At 47.4% G+C, this 21,056-nt stretch overlaps 1 protein-coding gene across 3 annotated transcripts; it reads right to left on the minus strand.

Annotated features, from left to right (window-relative positions):
• Positions 1-1,303: 1,303 nt before the first annotated feature.
• On the minus strand, positions 1,304-20,320 carry GTPBP1 (GTP binding protein 1). 3 transcript variants are annotated; one of them, XM_059472298.1, is made up of 13 exons: positions 20,111-20,320; positions 14,827-14,938; positions 12,466-12,646; positions 11,086-11,434; positions 10,530-10,653; positions 8,496-8,610; positions 7,894-8,038; positions 7,569-7,751; positions 6,561-6,696; positions 5,836-6,014; positions 5,139-5,336; positions 3,990-4,031; positions 1,304-3,559 (listed from the first exon to the last, which is right to left on the minus strand). In XM_059472298.1, exons 1-13 carry the CDS (start codon positions 20,303-20,305, stop codon positions 3,467-3,469), a joined length of 2,052 nt encoding a protein of 683 aa, XP_059328281.1. In that variant the 5' UTR covers positions 20,306-20,320; the 3' UTR covers positions 1,304-3,466. The 3 variants fall into 3 exon arrangements, with proteins under 3 accessions (XP_059328281.1, XP_059328282.1, XP_059328280.1); XM_059472299.1 differs by lacking the exon at positions 3,990-4,031; XM_059472297.1 differs by lacking the exon at positions 1,304-3,559 and having other exon boundaries at positions 3,567-4,031.
• Positions 20,321-21,056: the final 736 nt, after the last annotated feature.

The raw sequence follows: 21,056 nt of genomic DNA on the forward strand, positions 1-21,056 counted from the left end.
CATAGTGGTTTGGATGTTTTGTAACTGAATCTGCTGTTGGGAATGATGCACAGCTAGTAGATAGACAAAAGCTATTCCTGGAGCTCTTCTTCTACATAGTTTTATGGCAAATCCTTATTTTCCAGCCTGATGTACTAACTCTAGGGCCATCAACAAAGTCATCACCGTGTCATTGAGCAGGCTTGAGGATGCAAAAACTGCTTGAAACAATGCTGAGAACAAGACTTTCTCCTAAAAGCTCCAATTCCTTGGGACTAAAAACCTACTAGACTAAAGTCTGTCATATCATGGCTGTCCTCATTCTGCAGTCACCTCCCAAAGCCTTCCCATCCTCTGCCTTACCATGAGCAGAGCCCAGCTGGCCCCCAGGAGCAGCAAGGGAGGCTGGGTTAGCAGGGACAAAGCCTGACACAAAGCCCAATTCAAGGGATCTGCTTCTCTTTTCCTTCACATGGGCTCTTAACTACTCATCAGCTACAAAGCAAGCAGAAAGGAAATACTTAGTTTTCCTTAGTATGAGGAAGTTGGTGCATAAAAAGGCTGAAAAATGGGAAACTGAAGTGGCTTGAGGAGGGTCACAACCTTGCCTGCCTAACCTGGGCTTGGAGGAAGGTTTATGTTGAGGAATACCCATGCAGCTTCTCCCAGAAGGCCACGCTAGGGCCAGGCTTGCTCTCTGCTGGCCCTCGACCAGCCCTCTCCAGGAGGAAAAGGGCTGTGTGGGCCTCAGCTCTAGCTACCACAGCCCAACACTGACCTATGAAAGGGCTGTGCAGAGCAGAAAATGCCTTTGTGACCCTCTGAGATCAACTGAGGATAAAGAAAAAGGCTCCTTGCAAACCCTGCAGAGTCCCACTGTATTTGCAGAAAGAGGTGAGGTGCATGTCCCAGGAAGCACAGGTAGGCAGGCACTGCAAGTGCTGAGCTAATGCTGCATCCTTTAGCAGTTTCTCTCATGGGGCTGGCCCCAAGTGATTTGCTAGAGCTGCTCTTCACACCCACTCACATCTCACACAGCACAGCTCACACCACACCCGTGTTCTCATTTTACCACTCTGCCCCTGAGGTGCACTTCATTTTGGCTAGAGTAAAACCTGTCAGGGCTGTGCAGAAGCTCAGTAGCAGCTCTCCTGTGCTGTGCTGTGCCATGCCCTGCCCTGCTGTCACTATAAGCACAGCCTCCTCTTGTAGCCAGCAAAAGAATCTGGAGCCAGGCAAACCTGCTTCCTCGGGACTTCAGCCTGGTTTTCCAGAGAGACAAAAATCAGGAAGACAAGACAAATCAAGACTTTTACTTGGAACAAACTTTTTTAAAATTTATTTTATAGATCACACCAGCCTGAGTGATCTGTAAATGCTGGTCACAAAAGAGAGATCACACCACCTCCTTTGCACAAATTGAAGTGAACCTTCTTTCAGTCTCGGCAGTCTCCTTCATTTGGAGCACAAGGAATGGAGAAAGAGAAAACCGCCTGGAGCTCCCTGCTCCCTTCAGAAGCAGAGGGCAGTGAAATCAGATGCAGTTTGATGCTGCTACAGGGCCAGAAGACAAACAAGCCAGGCCCTGGTGCCCTGCTTAGCCACACCTCACACCCCCTCACAATGCGGGTGCTATTAGTGTTGTAGCCGCCTATAGTTCCTCCCTCGCCAGGAGAGTGCTGGTATTTAGGCACATAGCTTGGAAAAGGACTGTCTGACCTCCCCTTCCACCCACTGCAGTCTCTAAGGCAAAGGATCCTGCTCTCCAAACCACCTTTCTTGCCTCTCCCGTGCCGCTTAATGCTCTTGGAGTGCTGGTGTTGGCAGCGGGAGATGCGCTCTGCCACTCAGCCCGCGTGGAAGCCCACCCCGAGCCACAAGGTGAGCTGCAAAGAACTCCACACAGGTGACACAGAGTGAGGAACAGGAACAACCTGCTAAGGAGGGACAGAAACTTTGCAGTCTCTCTCTGATTAAAATAAAAGTCCTTCATTGGAGGAGGAAGCCCTCGGAGAAACCGAGCCTGACCGCGCCTGCTGGGGGGAGCCATGATTTGCTGAGGATGCCATCTCCTCCTCAAAATGCTACCACGCTCCCAGAGCTCACCACAAGCTGGCAGAGGATAATTCCTGTCCTCACCAGAGCCAACGGAGGAGGTAGGGTTAGAAGAAAAGAGATCAAAATAAGCAGGGAATCAATCACTTGAAAAACTCATTAAATGGTTAAAGAAACCATTCTAACAGTAATTCGTAAACTGTGCTTGCAGGGCCTTCTCGGAGAAGCCAGAATTTCTCATTAAGAAAAATAAAATCTTTTAAAAAATTCAGTGAAAATCAGAAAAATTACCATGTACGTCCAACCTTGAAAGCACTTCTATAAATTTGGTACCAATTTGTCACTGCCCTCTTTGGCCAAGAGGGGAGAAGACAAATCCTACTTCTGCCATGGCAAAGTTTGGCCAGTGAGTTCCAAAAAGGTTTTGGAAATCTTGGAGTAAACAAAATGAAGGAAAGGTCATGTTAGCCTGGTGTCTCTGTTCCAAAGGTATCTTACCACCTGTGAGCTCTGTCCGCCCAGGTGAGAAGGCTTTCTCTGGCTCAAGGACGGACTGAGTGCTCCTGCACTGTTCTTAATACTGTCAGTGGAGTTGCTGCAGCCTTGGGAGGCAGGGAAGATTTGCTCCAATGTGCACTGAACAAACACTGGGAAAAGCAGCAAAATGGGAAGGGGAACTGGGTGGGTAAATGTCTGCCCATTTCACTCTGTCGCTAGTTAAAATTTTAAGTGCTTTCAACATTATTTGAGAATATTGAGCATAGGATCCCTGAACTTAATATCAACGACTGCTTTCCAATTTGTTTCCCTCTTAGATATCCAACTAAGGAACTTTCTCACCATCTCCTTCAAACTTCAGTCATTACAACATTAAATTAAATCCACTTAGAAATAGTTTAAGAGGGAGGGAATCCAAAACATATTTGGCACAAGGCCACAGTGGTGATGAAACGATGTTCCATGGAGCCATCCTAAATAACCTGTTTTAACCTTTGCAAGTCTGAAATTTCTGGCATCTGATAACCCCTGGATCTGAGACAGCAAATAGGGGAGAGCAGCAAGTCCTGTGGACAGAAAGGGCTGAGGAAGGAGGGAGGCAACTAACTGGCTCTTTGCAGCTCTATCCAGACTCCCCTCTCATCTTCATGCACACAAAATATAATAAAAACTAACAAGAATAAAAACTAAGCCCATGATGTACAAAAATGTGTCGACAGGGGGAGGAGGAAGGTGTCAGTTACTCAGTTCTCTGTCTTATCACCTTCATTAGCTTATAAATTATGCTCCTCTCCATCGCTTCCTGCAGGGAGGAGGGACGATTCTTCTGCAGCCAATCAGCTGGGATGGGTTTTGGTTTACGCTGCTCTGGATCTTTTGGATAAGAAATGAAGGGATGGGGAGGAATTCTTCAGAGAGAGGAGGAATAAGAAATTCAGCAGCCACTGGCAGGAGTCACACAGGCTCCCTGAGATTTCACTTTATGGCGCTGACCCCCACGTCGACGGCCTCCTCCTCCAACTTTTGACTGGAAAACAAGACTGACTTTAGTGCAAAGCAACCCCTCAGTTGGGATATCAACACAGCAGGAATTCAGATGGATCACACACACATTCAGACAGTGGCAGGGCAGTTGTGACTGAACAGCTTTCTACCACTGCAAGAAGGAGATAAGGCAGGAGGGAGACAGACACACCATGAGGGAAGGAGGAGAGACAGATGCACCATGAAGTTTTGCCCCTCAAGCTGGGAAGACTTTGATTTCCCAAATTTCTAAATGCTTCACTCCCATGAGAGCCAGTATGTGCCATGGAGTTCAGCATACAGGAAATCAAGGCCTCAGGCTCCCTTGACTTTGTACAGAATTGAAGGAGAGCCCCCCACCCCCTACCATGGCTCTCTACCTGACTTTTCCCAACCTCAGCAAACCCACTGTTTCTCTCTGAGCAGCCAAATACCTTATTGCCCTCACGGCTGTGGGGCTCTTCATCCAGGGCAGGCTGAGGGGACGCAGCAAGGAGAGAGAGGAAGACATAAGCAAGAACAAAAGCAACTCAGAGTCTCAGGGGAAGGGATGAAACAAAGAGCAAGCCAGGACCACTACTTACAACCACAGTGACGCTACAGAAAGACGAGGATGAGGTGAGGACTGGGGTGAAGCCCCAGGCATATGCAGAGGGAGAGAACCCCTGCTAGGGGCCCCCTTTGATGAGCAGTCTGGCTCAAGAGGGTGAGATTTGACCATGGCAACTAATCTAGCTAGAATTAAGAAGGGGAGCACCCTGTCACTTGACAGAGTGGGTTCCTGAACCCTTCACTTCCTGAGGAAGTACCCTCCAAGAAAAGGACCTTTCTTCTATCAGTAATAAAGCTGATCAGTAGGCCTGCAGTGAGAATTGAGTTTCCATTCCTTTCAGGCCAGGTAAAAGACTAGGTATCCTCCAGGGACAAGCTGAACTGAAGTTCTAACCAACAAAACAACCCGGATAAATTTCTCTAAAGAGAAATTTAAAGTCTTTCCTTCTTCTTGGATGTCCCCTCCTGATTTTTCGACAGGGCAGATGACCTGTACCTAATACTTAGGTTGTAATTTCTCTAGTGTAGGGATATTCTACCTCTCATTCAGACATCAAAGACTTGTTCTGTGACTGGTTGTTATGTGTTTCACTAGTTCAGCTACTGGGTATACAGAGACACTTCTTCATTGTGCACATGGTCAAAGCAGTGAAACACATTGCCAAGGGACATTGTACAGTCTTCCTCCCTGGGAGGTTTTTAAGACATGACTGGATAAAACCCTGAGCAACCTGGTCTGACCTCACAGCTAATCCTATTTAGAGCAGGAGGTTAGACTAGACACTTCCTGAGTCCAACCTGAACTGTCCCAGTACCCTGAGCTGCTGTCTGCTGGAAGGTCAGCCATGGAGTCATCCAGACATCAGAGAATTATGATTCCTGCTGTGAGACTACTTATATTTCTATTTGTTCCTGTGGCAAGGTGAGTTCAAGGTATGAGGGGATAATACTTCTGCTTTAGAGCACCCTTCCTCAACAGATGAAACCATGACACAAACAGCTAAGACAGAGATGGTATTTTCCTCACTTACCAATGGTTGCAGGGCAGTAGGTGTTAGTGGTGCTGCAGCTGTTGAGGGGGCCTCATCCCCAGCTGCTGGGCCTCCAGCTGCCATCCCAGCGGCGGGAACACCATCCTCTCGTTTCGTAACAGCTCCCTTCTTTGTTGACTGCATCTTGATCTGCTGTGGCTTGGAGTTCATTGGTGAGTTATTGGTGGTCTGGAGTAGCTGCAAATTGCAAATTGCCAAACTCAGCATTAAAATAGCCAGGATGATCTGGCAAGGTTCAATGCTGCTTTTTAACAAAAAGCCTCTGGAGAATTTTTAAAAGTAACCACAAAGAGAAGGATGCAGCAGCAGCGGCTGTTCAAAGAAACCTAGACCTCTGATCTTCCACCCTTGGAAAGGGCCACTTGGCTGAGGTGACACTCTAGCCTCCACAACATGACTCAAATGGAGCAGCTACAGGATGTCAGAAAGAGACTGAGCCTTAAGAACCAGCAGCATATGGCTCAGCCTCTCCCTTTACCTTCCCTCATTCACACCAGCTAAAGACCCACCACATGACAAAGCACATCGGTCATCCTCGACCCACGTCAGGCCTGATGCTTTTGGTTGACGCACAACCTCTCCCCTCAATCTTCCAGAGCTATCTGGATTCTCCTGCTGGCTTCTGAGTGCAAGAAGTCACTAATGGGCAGAAGCAGGTGGGACTCGCAGCCCTTACCTTAGTGATGGTACCCACGGCTTTGGTGCGGCCTTCCCGGAAGACGAGGCGCTGGTCTATGTGTAAATACTCCGGGGTTTTGATGAAGCGGAAGTGCACGGTGGCCTTGTCCCCTGTGCGCAGGCAGTCCTTGTCCATGCTGAGAATCGTGGCTGTCTGACGGATGCTGCCACAATGCACTGTCAATGTAAAGCACACAGCTTTCAGCAGCCAGGCCCATTAGTGGAACCAGCTTCAGAGACACATCTGAGGCAGCTCTTCACCCTACAGCAAAGACTGTATGGGTTACGCAGCTGCCTCTGTTCCATCCCCAAAAAGAACATGCACATCAGCTAGAACAGCTGCCTTCAAATCCTGCCTTCCCTGAAGTACCCTCAACAGAATCCTACACACCAAGCAGCTGGGCTGGAGGACAGCACACAAAACGAGCATCAGCACTTTCTATCAGCACTTGAAAGTGAAGAATCTTTGCACCATGGAGATACAGCACAGATAGGCTCCAGATACATTTGAGAGTACATATCTCCTTTTTACCTTACAGCTACCCCACTCTCCTCTGTAAGCACCCTTCCCTCTCCCTTCCACAATGCTGGGAAAGGCAAAACCAGGAACTATGGCATATATTCAGGTTGACAGAGACATCAGGAGCAAAATTGTCTTAGGCTAGATCAGATACAAAATGCTACCACTGGGAAACAAAGACAATCCAGCACTGACACACGTACCCATGGCCTGGTATCGTGGGCTGATGGTCGTGGGGTGATGGAGCACCAGAATCTCTGCTTCAAACTCCCACGACGCTTGTGGATTCAGGCGGGGTGACACCATCACCATGCCTTTCCGGATGGAAGAACGCTTGATCTGAAAAGCAGAGACACAAAAAACCTTAGCATGATTCTCTGGGGAAGAAATCTGCTGCTCTGCCTGACTGCATCCAGCAGAATCCTAAGGGATTTCACAGATACTACCTCATGCCCAGTAAAAGGCAAAGCAAGAGGTGCAGAACTCTGTATGTTATGTATAGGATACTATACATAACTGTATCATAACTGTATGTTATGTTATGTTATGTTATGTTATGTTATGTTATGTTATGTTATGGATATCATGTAAAGGTTGTAAAAATCAAATTCAGCTGAAGTTTATAAGGAAGCTTTAGAGTACTGGAAATGCTGGACACTTGGCACATTTACTTCACTGATCCTTTAAAAGCAAAACCTACATCCTGGTTGCACATTATCCAAGGAAATCTCTCCTAAATCATGATGTTTGTTAATACAACATTGTAAGCCTGATCACATAAAGTATGGTGTAGGTTAAACTATATCCCCTTAAAATCAGTGAAGATTGACAGAAACCTTTCGCAAGAGGAGTAATATCAAATATTGATTTTTAAATCCCAAATCATGCAGCTGACCCTACAAGCCAAGAGTAGTGTAAATACACTGTGCAGGCTACTAATGCAGTTCCAGCACAAAAGGAGACTTTTCTTGAAATTCCTCCACTTTATTAGATATCTCTAGCATCATTATCTAGTGGCATTGCTATCCCCTGGCAGCTGCTAGGAGGAAAAACCAGGATGTGGAACCACAGAAGTTCTATGGGATTCCATTCCACTGCAACATGAGGCAGCTGATGTTTACAAAAACAGCCTTATTGCAGCTGATCTTCTAGAACAATCTAAAATTAGGAGGGCAGTTCCTGTTCTGGGGGTCTGGAGGAGATCACCTCACCTTCTTCAAGGCAAAGGAGGCAGTCTGGCCTCCCCGCACCTCCTTGACGGGCATCCTCTTGCGGTGGATGGACTTGACAGCAATGGGGAGGAAGTTGCCAAGGGGATCTGGCCCCAGCAGCAGGGTGTCATTTAGCTTGATTAAGCCTCTCAGCGTCGTCCCAGAGACAACTGTTCCTACACCCTATGCCAAAAAAGAAAAAAAAGTAATTGTGGTTACTCTACCAGGCCAGCAGCAGAGCTCTGGAACTCTCCTCTCTAGAGAAGATCCCTGCTTCAGCCTAAAAAAGGGAACACAATGTTCTTCCAAACACCAGGATCCTTACCGGGACAGAGTAAGTATCATCTATCTGGAATTCTGCTGGCTCTTCTTCCCTGTAACTGGTCCGTGGAGACAAGAGATTAAGAAACATCTTCAGCAAATCTAGATTCTCCCCAGTAACATTTGAAATCTGGAAAATTGGGCACATCCTGTAAAGGAAAATTGATGAAAATGGAGTTAGTTCACTTTCCTACCCGGCTTTCCACATGTAGGGAGACATCCAAAATCTTGGGACTAATTCAATATACTGTGCTAGAAAGGGAGAGCCTGGCAAGTAGTCAGATGCACAACACCCCATGTTTGAAAACCTGCAACATTGCCTCTGCCTTCCAATGAAATTTGGGAAAAGGTGTAAGGTTCTGAAGAAAGGACTGAAGGAAGCCAAATGCCCTGCTGTCTTCTGCAGACTGCCCAGAAGCAGCCTCTCATTTCTGCCTCAGAGAGGGGAACACAAGCAGGTCAACCTCAAAATCAACACACTCTTATGGAACACACTCCACATGGCAAATGCAACCTTCACACATCTAGACAATGGGACTCTCTGAATCTCCTCACCCAGTCTCCACATAGGATTGAAAGAGAATCATTCTCCTCTACTCCAGTTACCTCTCTGAGCTGAAGTTGGAGGCTGTTACAATGACATCATCCTTGCTCTGAACCAGCACGGGAATCTTCCTGCACCCTGGGGACTTCAGCAGTCGCTGTAACAGCTTCAGGGTTTCTTAAAGGGTGAAATGAATATTGTTAGGGCAGCATCTCCCCTCTTTACAAATCACCTTTGTGGGGTCTCTCCCCACAGGGAGACAGGTGCTCTGGCCACAGATAAGACAGGAGAAGATGGCTAAAGGTGAGACTGTGAGTTTGCTGCAGCCCAGGTAGGACTTAGGAGCCATTCCATCTTCTATTTCATGCCAGCTAGCCCGCTGCCAAGCGACGCCATGAACAGACAGACAAGTTTGCAGTGCTGTGAAGGAGACGTTTTTGTAGCTGTCTATTAGTAGCTTTAAGCAGTTACAAGGTATTTCCTCTTTCTAGAAAGGATTTTTCATAGTGTATTAATTGAAAATCACAACTCAGTCACAGAAATATTTGAGAACATGCTAATTGCAAATCAATTTTGACCAAACAAATCTCAATACATTTTCCCTGGCAGTCAACTTGCCACAGGAGGCTGGAGAAGCATGAAAGAGGTAAAGATTATCATCACAGACTAGGACAATGTGGGTGGACCACATTCAGAAATCTGTGTTTTGGAACAAATCTCATGGCTCCCAATTTTCAGCTTTTGCCGCTTTTTAACTTATTTTCTAAGCCTCATATCCAGCAGCCAGCAGGGTCATTACCTGATGCACTAGTATCAACCTCCTACAAAGTGCCTGACAATAAATAAAGAAAAACCAGAAAAAGGTACTAAGGGCTTAAAAGAGCAAACCATTTATGTTCTACAATTGTCATCCAATTAGACAGGTTTTTGTAAACAAATGATTGCCTATGGGAAAGTAATGTTTTGGATACAGAAACACAAACATCTAATCAGGCCATCTGCTCTTCACAGACATACTTGAGTCAAATCTTTAGTCTATTTACTTTAAACAGAGCATGTCACAGGAGTAGCTTCTCCCAAGAGCAGCTCTTCTCTCCTCACGCTGAGCCAAAGGTTCTCCTTCCTTCCCAGTTATTATCTTATGGTCAGGCCTTACATTTCTTTTGCCAAACATCTATTATAGAGATAAACAGATTATCATCTGATCACATGCATCTATTTGCCTGAAACATATTTAGGATTTTTATAATAATGCACTGAACTACAGATAGTACCAGGAGCATTCACTTCTCTGATTCTTAGGACTGATTATCAAAAAAACCCATTGCTCCAATTAACCACAGCACGTTTCTGAAGGCATGAGAAATGCTTAAAGGGAATTTTAAAAGTGAGAATAGGTAACAGCCTACAAAAAGCATCATGCATGGGTTAATGGGATACTGCTGGGGTTAGAGTTGCTTCTTTAATTCTGCTGAGAAAAAAATCACTAGCCCATGCTACTTATTGCCATCCCTGCTTGTGTCTAGTCCTGCCTCACAGCCTGCATATGTAGCTGCTTTAAACCATGATTTATTAAGTGTTGGTTGGTTGTTCAGACAAGAGGAAGGAGCTGCTGTAGTTATGCCAGCATACCTGAGAAGTGCCCAGGTGAGCAGAAGGTAACAAGCAGTTGCCCCTTTACCAACAGCAGGGGGAGATCAAGTGCAATCACAGCTTAAGATCACACTCGAACTGTGGGCAGGGAGGAAAGCAGCTTTCAAAAGAACTTCCAGACTTTCCCTCCATACCCAGAGAGAAAGCAAAGCCCAAACCCCAACTGTATGCTGCTCTTCTTAGAGCTCAATTAGGCAAAACCTTGTAGCAAACACTTTTGGGCTGCTAAGTTGAGTCCCCAGCATGGATAAGTTTGACATAGTGAGTGTAAGTCAACCACCTGCAAAATGAGCAAGGGAAAAGGATAGATTTCTGGAAGGTGTTTAGAATGCAGTCAGAACCAGATTAAGCAGCTCTCTTCCAGCAGTAATTGCTGAACCCAAGCAGAGGACAGCAACACACAGAGGTCAGAAACAGCCCTGGAGAGAGCCTGTAAGACTCACCTTGCAGGATGTTGGCAGGGCACATGTCAATCTTGGTCACCACAACAAAGACAGGAACGTTAAGTGCAAGCGCCAGGCCTAAGTGCTCCTTGGTCATTCCAACAATCCCAGCATTACTCCCAACCTACACCAGGGATATAAAATACAGGGATGTTAATGTTCCTGCTGCAGTAAGATGGATTACCAAGAAGGCCTTGTGTCACACATGCAGTAGACTGTGGTTAAGTTACAGATGTGCCACTGGGGCCATATGACCAGACTCAGCTCATCTCAGATGTTGCTGGACACTGGCAGAGGACTGACTCATTTCTACTCAGTTTTAAAATTCAGAAATCCTTCAATTTTCAAGAATCATCTTGGGCCTGTCTGGGACTGACAGTTCTGGGGCACTTGCCTCACAGTACCGGAAAGAGAGCCACAGAGGCTTCTGCTCTCCTGTGAGATGCTGCCTCCCTCCAAAACCCACAGGCACTTTGCAACAGGAAAGAAGTCGAGGCTGTTAAAGCTGTGAACAGCCCCACTCCAGCTGGTACGGTCCATCTTTCTTGCTACCTACCATAAGCATGCAGAAGTCAGGCAAGTGGCCGGTCATGCCAAAGACTGTGGTTTTCAGGTATTTTTCGTGACCAGCCAGGTCAATGAAAGTAATGACCTTGGTGGATTTCTCACAGATCTTTGTCCATTCCAAGCTGCCACCGTGGCTGTCAGGTTTGTTCACCACGTTGCCCTCGCTGTCGAAGCCCAGAATGTCATTGCCCACGCTGCTGGTGCGGCCTGACTCGATCTCGTGCTTGTGGCGGAAGAGCTTCTGCCGAGCAAAGCCGCGGCCATTGTCTAACTCGCCGTGAGTCAACACACCCAGCAAGGTGCTCTTCCCTGCGTCCACATTGCCAACTACTGCTACCCTGCAGGGGAAAGGAGAAGCAGCCTGGTAAAATATGGTACCTGAACAAATGAACAAGTGAGCCAAAAAACCCAAACATCACTGCTCCTGCAAATAACTGGCTTTTGCTCCCTATCCTTCAAACAGGGATTAAAAAATGTTAGAGCCTCACAAGCAGAGCAGAGATCCCAGACTCTGGGGACTGGGATGTGGAAGATTGTGGAAACACTGTCACAGGTGTCCATAACAGTGAACTGAATGTGACGTTGCTTGATGCCACACAGAGTCTCTATTCCAACTCCTCGTCTCTGCAGTCCAACATAAACAGTGTGACAATTCAAAAGGAAGACTAAATCCCAACTTGGTCTAGAACACCTCTGCCTTTCTCACATTTCTTATGTTGCAACAGCACCAAGCGCTAAGAAGAGCACAAAAATTAAAATTGTTGTTCCCAGAAAAGGATAAGCTAAAAAAAAAGTGAAATATTTTAGGAGAAAGCCATGTCCTACAGCAAGTTCCTTTTTTGATCAATGTGGCTATTATGGCTGTTGGCAAATGTTGGAAATCCTCTCCATCTAGGTCTGGGCAGACTCTCAAGTCATGTTACATAAGCTAGTATAAGTCCATTAAAATGTGACTTGGATCATCACAGTCTTGGAACAGAACTGGACCCTTTGTCAAAAGTATTGTGTTCCAGCAGTGTGCATATATACACACATACATACCAGCCACATGTGCACACGTCCTCTGGCAACCCAGCACACTAAAAGATGCCCCCACCTGTGAGGTTGTCACCCAGAGAGCCAGCCAGCTGTCACCCAGCCCTCTGCTGAACACAGGCAAATTTCCACCAACAGTTTGCTCACAAAAGAGACAGCAACAACAACAAAAAGGCAATTTCATCAGCAAGGAGTGGTCAAGCTTGACTCCCTTTGTTGGGTAGCTCCAACACCCAGACCTGAAGCGGCGTTGCTGGCTCAGCAGCACGCACTGCTCACAGGGTAAAAATGCAGCTGAGCTGCTGACTAACCCTGTCTCCACCCAGCTCCTCACCTGACCTCCAGGAAGTCGTTGTCACCCACACGTTTCCGAACCAGGTAGTCGCGCACCTTGCCCCCGGCCTCCTGGTGCTCCCTCAGGAGGATCACGTCTGCCTCGATCTGCTCGGCCATGCTCTTCAACGTGGCATAGGACGCCTCCATGTCTGCCTCGCTCAGCCCGTACTCAGTCCCATCTGGTGTGGTGTGGGGGAGACAAAGGCAGGCAGTGAGCACCACCTTGCAGCAGGCACAGCATTGTCATCCTGCCTGCGACTTGCACACCCATCGGGATTTATGTGTGGACCAGAGGTGTCAGCCATGTACACAGAATAAACACCCTTGGCCCAAAATAAAAAGGGATGGTCTTCACTCTAAGTCCTAAATGACAGTAGAAAACCGCCATCTTTAATCTAGAGGAGCTTTCTTCACAATCTTTACAAGCAAATATGTAGGAATTGGCAACAAAGACACATTTCTAATTCCCTTACTTCACCTGCTGAAGGTACTTTGTGTCCTTCAGTCAGATAAAGTATCTCCTCTCCCATTGCAAGAAGAGGTAAAGCATTAATAAAAGGAAAGTTCTGAGTGAAGCATCACCACAATTAGCCAGTAAATGTGGCACTGCAGCTCACCCAAGCAAAAGAGCTGACAAACCACACCAGTGGCAACTATCTAGACAGGGTCAAGGAGATCACTATCTCTTTCCCAATCCAGGTGCTGTGAAGGTGCACAGATTTGACCCCAGAATCTCCTCTGTGGGTGAAAAAAAGCCCACAAAACAACAAACAAAGGTGGAGAGCCACACTGCCCCTGGATGACCAAAGTTATTGCCATGTGTACATGCTCACATGCATGGCTGACTCATCGGCCGGTAAGCAGGAACTGTAGTTTGCATGAACTTATCAGCATTTTAATTACTGCCCAGCTCTAAAACCAGCTGAGTTACTGGGCAATTTCCAACCTGGCTCATAAGCTGGCTGAGACTGAGGAAAACTAAAACAAGCCTTGGGTTATAGAAGGGGAATGAGAAGTAGGGGACAGGAGATAGCAAAACCCAGGGGAGAAAGGGAAAGGTCACTACTGCTGAACTAATAATCTTCCTATGGCAGTCTTCAATTGCTTCTCAGTCAGCTGACCTGCGTATCTGGGATGATCAAAATCACACATGCTGAAAGGGAATGAGAAGGAGTGACAATGGCAGAGATATCAAGATCCTTTCTCTGTTGAAAATATCCCCATCTTCCTCAACTACCCTGCAACCCAAAATGAAGTCAGAAGTTTAACCGCATGTTTTAAGAAACAAACGCCTATTTCTAAGTGAATCACTGCAACAGCTACCAGCTAACACTCTCACAAGGTATCCTAGAAAAGAAAGCAGGTACTAGCCTGTCTAGCTAGATCTCCACTGCAGATGTGCTTATCCCAAACACCAAGGATATAGTCTACATGTGGGATGAACACTAGCCATCTAATTCTGGCTTCTCCTCTGTGTTGGCTGCTTCACAAAACTCCATGAAAACCCAAAAAGCACACAGTTCTGGGCTTACACTCCCTCTGTCCATTATTTCAGCCAGTCCTGGCAGGGTTTCATACTCCTCCTCAAACACAGCAAATGTCTGATCATGACAACTTCATATTCAGTAGATATCCAGTGTTCTTGAAACATGTCTTTTGCCTTATGATAACCATAAACAATTATTTGATACTCAGAAATTTCTATTTCAAAGCAAGGGCATGCTTTGCCCTTTACCAGCATTTACCAGCATCAGATGCAAATACTGGAACTGTCAAAAAGAACAAAAATGTAATCCATGCTAACTGCTAAAATCTGCAAAGGCAAATGACTGCAGTCACACGCAAATTAATGTGACAGTAAAGGTCTCATGCTGAGCAAAGGAAAACCTTTCCCTCCATAGCAGACACATACTACTACAGAAAGTCAGCAGCATATATTTTGGCTATGTGAAGTATCTATCATAAATTCCTGTGGGGTAAAAATATGTTATTTCCAACAGAGCAGTGAACAAAATCAGACAGAACAAGACCTTCACAGAAATTGAGGACATCTGTACTAAAGCTGTTATTATAATTTTAGATTTTTGTCTTTTCCTGGTGTGCTCAGACAAGACATGCATTATTTCCAAAAAAGAACTTGCATAATTTTATAAAAAATATATATTTAGCTCCACTACATGAGACAGTTGTCGGCAGGGACAAAACAAAAGAATTCTGTCCCACATATTCTGCTATATTTTATGAACATTTTCAAGTCATTCTGGAAAAATAAGTGTTAACTTCAGTCTAGTTAGATGAACCAGGTTTTTCTTATAATTTTAATAATTTTTTGTTGTTTTGCTGGGGAAGCTATACTCACCTGATCCTTGTCCAATGACATAGATGGTCTCCCCACATCCCTCATCAATCCTTTCTGACATCTGCTGGAGCAAACTGTCATACTGCTCTGAAGTTGGACTCACCATCACCAGCTGGAAAAAAAGATTGAATATCTATTTGCAGATGTCAGGCAAACAATTTCTAAACCAGCTTCAGTTACAAGCACAATCAATCTATGTGCTTTATTGAAAGAGAAGGACTCTTTTCCCAGGACCGCTTTGTGGTGGTTTGGTTTTGTTTTTTAAACCAGTTTTGCTGACAGCTACTTCCTTGTGACACTGCATAAGATTGTTTGTCTGAGCTCAGAGTTCATTTATGCAGGAAAATACACTTCAAAGCAAGTAAGAATACCAAGCATCTCATTTTGATGTAACCAGTGTTTAAAAGCCACATTTAAGTGAACACCCCAATGTGTTTTCATTCAAGGAAAACAGAAAGGGGAGCAGATATTTTCTCCACAGAAATTCCCTAGCTGGGTACCACAATCTCTGCTGCAAAAAGTGCTGCTGCTCCCCTGAAGCATGACTGGACAGCCAGAGAAAGCCAACCAGACCTCACCGCAGAGAACACCTGGGCACCAAAATCCAGAGCATCTTTTAAGTCTTTCACACATTTATGTCCCCTTCTGTTTTCTGAGGGGGCAGAAGGAAAGGAGAGAACACAAATAAGCATTATTTTCAAATTTTAGGTACTTTACACAATGGTACCGAGGGGCAGACATGCAAAAGCAATTTGTATGAGCACATCTGGAGGTTTCAGCAGTGGAGAGCTGCAGTTCTGTAGGCCAGCAGCTGTGCTACCAACAAACTTTGACTGCAGCTATTGCAATAATCAAACTTCCTTTGCCCTTCCCTGCAGGAACATCAAGGGAATGAAAAAACAAAAAAGAAACAAAGCAGGAAACGAGGACAAGAGAGTGCTTTAGGAATGATTTTTCCTAGAATGGAAGAGCATCATTTTTGGCAGAAACCTGCACTGCTCACACAGTACAGCAGAGGACACTTGCACAGAGCAGCCACAATGGTGGCATGGCAGTGACAGACCAAGGAGACCTCCATCAGCCACTCTACCTGCTCTCTGGCTGCCTCCACGGTTACAAATCTGTTGCTGGCTGAGCATCCCAATGCAGCAGCCTAAGAGCTGAAGCAATTGATACAGATTTCTGTGAAAAAGGCACTTTTAGTAAGTTATTAAAGGCTGACACCCACCAAGAGCCCTAAGGGTAGGCACATCTGTGCCAACACTCAGTGACATCCACAGCTGTCCCTACATACACGTCCCAAAAATCACACCCAGAAAGAAGCACTTCCCTTCACTATGCACTGAGACTGAAAGCTGTGCTAAATTAGATGTTTGCCTAAAACATATGGTTTAGAGCAGTTGACAATAACATCCTCAAGTCTGCCCAACAAGCCCTAACACAGCCTGACTTGCTTAGCACAGTTAACACAATGTGTTTTCAAGGAGAAACTGCCTTTACCACCACTATTACACACTTGATGAAGGCTTTTTTGGAAATATAGAATGTGAAGGAACCCAACCCCTCACAAATAATGTTGATGCAGATTTCCAAAACCATAGTGACGATGCTTGGAGACTGAAGCACAGACAGCAGGTGCTGGTCAGAAGGTTTAAGGCTGCCAAAGCAACTTTTTCCACAGATGTTAAGGGTCCCAGACAGCAGGGATGTGTGTGCAAGGGCCAGACAGCTACAAGAGATACAACCACCTTCACGTGCCCCTTTTGGACACATGCCCTACCTAAGCCTTTCAACTACTTGGCGTGGTCTGCAAAGTGTACCAAAGCACTCTGCTCAGCAAGGTCACAGTCTTTCTATTTCATGCTATAAAAGAATGAGTTTTGCTTTTATTAAATTTTCTTTCAGTTCTGTTTTCCTTTTAGTTTCATTTTCTTCTTGAGGGAAACCACTGGATGCAAATGCACTGAGAGTGAAATCAGCAACTGTTGAGAGGCTCAGTCTGGGGAGGAAGGGAAGGCTGTGTTTTGATGTGTAGGGCTCCTTTTACCCTGCAAGTACTTTCAGGAATACCTGGATGCACAGCAGACAATCTCACTCTTTAGGCCAGTGCACTAGCACAAGCCAGGGACTCAGAAAAATCTATTAAACAGGCTGTAACACACACAAAGATCAATAAAATAGCTGGGGCCACCAGAGCAGGGCAAACTAACTTCAGTTTCTTCAAGTCTCATCACCAGCTTTGTTCTTCTGAGTCCAAGTGCTTCAGCAGTGTGAGCAGGCAGGGTGCTGTAGCAAGTACCAAGGCACTCAACAGCTCGTTGTACCCTTTCCTCTGCCAGGCAGGAGGGCTGGGGGCCTCAAACAGCACAGGCTCACTGACACCAGCCCACAACACTGCTCCCCCACACTGCTGCCTTCACTGCCACACAAAGGGGCTCCTGAAGGGTGTTCCAGCAGCAGACTGCCTCCAAAGGTTACTCTGCAGCCCATGAAGTTCAGAGCTTGTACGACACAGTAGGACACCACGAGAAGTATCTGGAGATAAACCAGCAGCTTTCACGGATCACACCTTCCAATGGCACTCAGCATTACTGACAACTATTTCTGCAGTCACAGCCCCAGCCAGCTGGGTGGTTTCCTGGGTCACTGCAAGACGTGATGTGCTGTTCTGAAGATCTCTTTAGCTTCCTGGATGGAGAAAGCCTGTCCTCTGTCATCTCCTTGGTCGAAGAGAAGCCCTGCATTTTGGTTCCTCTGTTTTTTTTTGCTTTTCACCTCTGAGCAACCCCTCCATGCCTGCACTATGAATGCATGTTTTGAAGAGGCTTTCACAAAGTCAAAAATGTTCACTTTTGTTCTTTCCACTTTGTCAGGCACTGAGCAGTTATCAGTAGGAGCCATGCAGGTCTAGCAACCTCAGGTTTCCTATAGGGCAAAAAAATGACAACCAGTTATTGTTTTATGCTTAAGACAGCAGAAGGAAACATCTCACAAGTTCAAAATGCCATCTCTCAAATCCCTTCCCAGTCTCTGGGGAGAGGTGGCTTTGCCTGCCTCCATGAGGCAGACAAACTGTAAGTACTAGGGGCAAACCCTATGTTTGGTACACAGTGCTGCCCTTTATGGGAAAAACAGAGCCTGTCATTCTGCACGGCTGGAGAGCCACCAGCAGCCATCAAGGAGCTGGGGGAAAGGCACCTTCTGCAGTGTCATATTTTGTTTTCTATGCCCTGTAGTCATACATTGTTCAGGTGCCATTATGCTCTGTTGTCAATGTAGATCTACAGTAAGTATCAGCTTCACTAATAGCCTTGTGTGCTATGGTTTTTGACCTGAAAGTTGATTGCTGCTGCAGTGTGCTGGCACTGAAGGGAAAACAAACACCCATTAAGATCAACATGGTAATGAATTTGTGCTGATGAACAGAACTGTTTCCCTGACCAGCTGACAAGGTGCACTTGATAACAGAATCCCAAAGCGTTCCTCTCTAAAAAGAGCTCAACTTACACATAGGGAAAGGACCAGGGAAAAAGTATTAACACAGCCAGGGGTGGGTCAGAAAGACCAGGACAGAACTAGCAACTATCAAACAAACTGATTGCAGTGGGAGTCCCCATTTTAAGTAGGGACTGGAGTGGAAGAATTCAACTGGGAGGACAGAAAAGACTGGGGGGGCAGTCAGGTTAGCTACTGCATTCTCACCATATGACTGCTGCTTTGAGCACACAGTGGGAGATTAACTCAGAAAAATGGAGCAGAGTTCACAGTTAAAGCTCTCATCCAAGGTGGGGATGAATGAAAAGTCCAGGGAAAAGACAGCAGATGCACAATGCTGTCTGGAAAAGTTAATTATAATAAAGGTCCAAAAAATGCTTACCTACCACTTCCACAGCACCTCCAGATTTCTAGGAATGGAAGACAGACTGACACCACAAATGGGAGTTTGTGGGAGAAAAGCACTCTTCTCTCTTTGCTGGAGTTTTGGTCAGGTTCCTGGCTGTCGAGAATCAGTGATGCAGTCCTTGGCATCCTCCTTGGCTCTCTTCCACAGCAGTCACATCCAAGACAAAGCACAGATCAATATTGGCATCCTGTATAAAAATCTTGTCCTCATTAAGGCACGATCAATAGATACTACAGGTTTGATTTCTGTTCTTTACTATCTTACAAGATAATCTTTGCAACATTTGTTTTAATACAGTACCATACTGTAAAATAGCCATTAAAAACAAAAAGGTTGCCATGTCCACAGACACAATTCCTCTTTCCTTCTCTGTGCATAGAGGGCAACAAAGTCCAGGACTCTGGAACAACTTAAGCTGGAAGCATGAAGAGGAGGGATGACAGAAAACTAGGAGGAAATAACAGCTATGCTGCCTTCTGGATCACATAATTACAAATGGATCAAATGAAGTTTTCAGGAGACTTTATAGTGCGAGATAGCACCACAGTACACCAAACCCGTGGCAGCAAAAGGCATACATTTAAAGAGATCAGCCAACTGGGAAAAAAAATAGAAGACAGTGACAGAAGGCAACTAAGTCTGTGGCAGGTTCTGGCACACACATATTACTACAATGTACCTTCCTGCAGGATGGGAGCGAGAATGGTTCTGACAGAAATAAGACCACGACACAGTTTTGTCACTGGATCCTAGAAAGGAGTTGCACAAGGTGAACAAGCCTTTTCTGGGTTGACTTAACCCTCTTTGCAAGATCAAACCACCCTTGTCACTGGGCTCTTATGCTCAAAAGTTACAAGCTCTGACCTCCTTTTAAGATTGTGGAGAAAGTCCCAGGAACTAGTACAACTGGCAGCAGAGATAACTACAGAGACCCAGCGCGGAGAGCAAACGTCAGCGGGACGTAGCAGCAGCTGACAGCTCCAAACCCGGCGCTTCCTGAGGCTGCTACCCCGGCTCGGGCTGGCGTTCCCCCCGAGCAGCCAGCGCGGGGAAGGCGCAGGGCGGAGCAGCCTGCCAGCCCCGTCCAGTCCCGGCCGGGGTACGGGACAACTTTGCTGAGCCTCTCCCGACCGCCTCCACACGGCACCTCTGGCTCTGCCGCCCGCCCAGGTGATGCTGGGGCCGGCGGAGCGCTCAGGGGAGCCTCCCGTCTCGGCGGAGCCAGGCGGGCCCCCGCCTCTCGCTCTCCTGCGAGGGGTGCGGGGGAGCGGTCAGGCTCGGGGGCAGGCCCCCGCACACGGCCGACCGGCAGCGAGGAGAGCGGCGGGGGCCTGGCGGGGTGATGGCGCTCGCCGCCGCCCGCCCCCCCGCCGGGCCTACCTTACTGGTGAGGTCGATCTCGGGCTCGCCGTTGAGCGCCTCGCCGTCCTCGCCGTCGAAGGCTGCGCGGAGGGGACAGGCGGCCGCCGCCACGCGAGGCCGGCCGCCCGGGGAGCCGGGCTCCGGGGCGAACATACAGGCCGGCACCGGGGACCCCCCGGGAACCGGGGATCTGCTCCGCTCCGCCGCCGCCATCTTCCCTTCCCTGCCCGGCTCTCCGCCCCGGCACCGCCCCCGGGCCCGCCAAGGCGGCGCCCGCCAATCACCGGCGGCGCAGCGGCTAAATTTGCATGTTGCCATGACGACAGTGGGTGGAGTAGTGGTTATTCATGAGGAGAGGCCACGCCCCCTTGAAGCGCGCGAAGCCAATGGGAAACGCAGTGCCAGCTCGGCTTGTTTTCCACACATACACACACACAACAGAGCCCTCTCGACGTGTCCGGAGTCCCCTGTCCAATAGGAGACCTGGGCTTCCTGACAAACAACCTCGGCAGCCAATCGAATAAGGGATCCCAAAGGTGTGGGTGGGAATAAGTGCTGCAACAGAGCCCGCCCTGGTGGGAGGGCATTCTCTCGGGCTAGCCAATGAGAATGAGGAGGCTTTTTACTGATAACTGTGTCAGCCAATGGAACAGGGCGGGAGTGCGCCTGGCGTTCCTGCAGTCCGCGGGACCGCCTGTCCCGGCCCGTCGTGCCGCCAGCTCCCGGAGCTCGCAAGGGACCCCCACCGCCCCTGCTGCCTCGGGCTCCCTATAGAAAACCCCCATGCGAGCCCACAGTGTTCAGACCGCCGGCGGGGGCCTCCGGGCACGACGCCAGCGCCAAGGAGGAAACCCCTCTGGCTGAGGGGCTCTGCGGACGGGCAGGTGACCCCTGCAGAGCGGCGGGGAAAGCTGCCTGTCCTGCTCCTCCGCCTAGCCACACGCACGCTTGTGGCACCACCGCC

Source organism: Ammospiza nelsoni, chromosome 5 (assembly GCF_027579445.1).
Source record: "Ammospiza nelsoni isolate bAmmNel1 chromosome 5, bAmmNel1.pri, whole genome shotgun sequence".
Lineage (NCBI taxonomy): Eukaryota > Metazoa > Chordata > Aves > Passeriformes > Passerellidae > Ammospiza > Ammospiza nelsoni.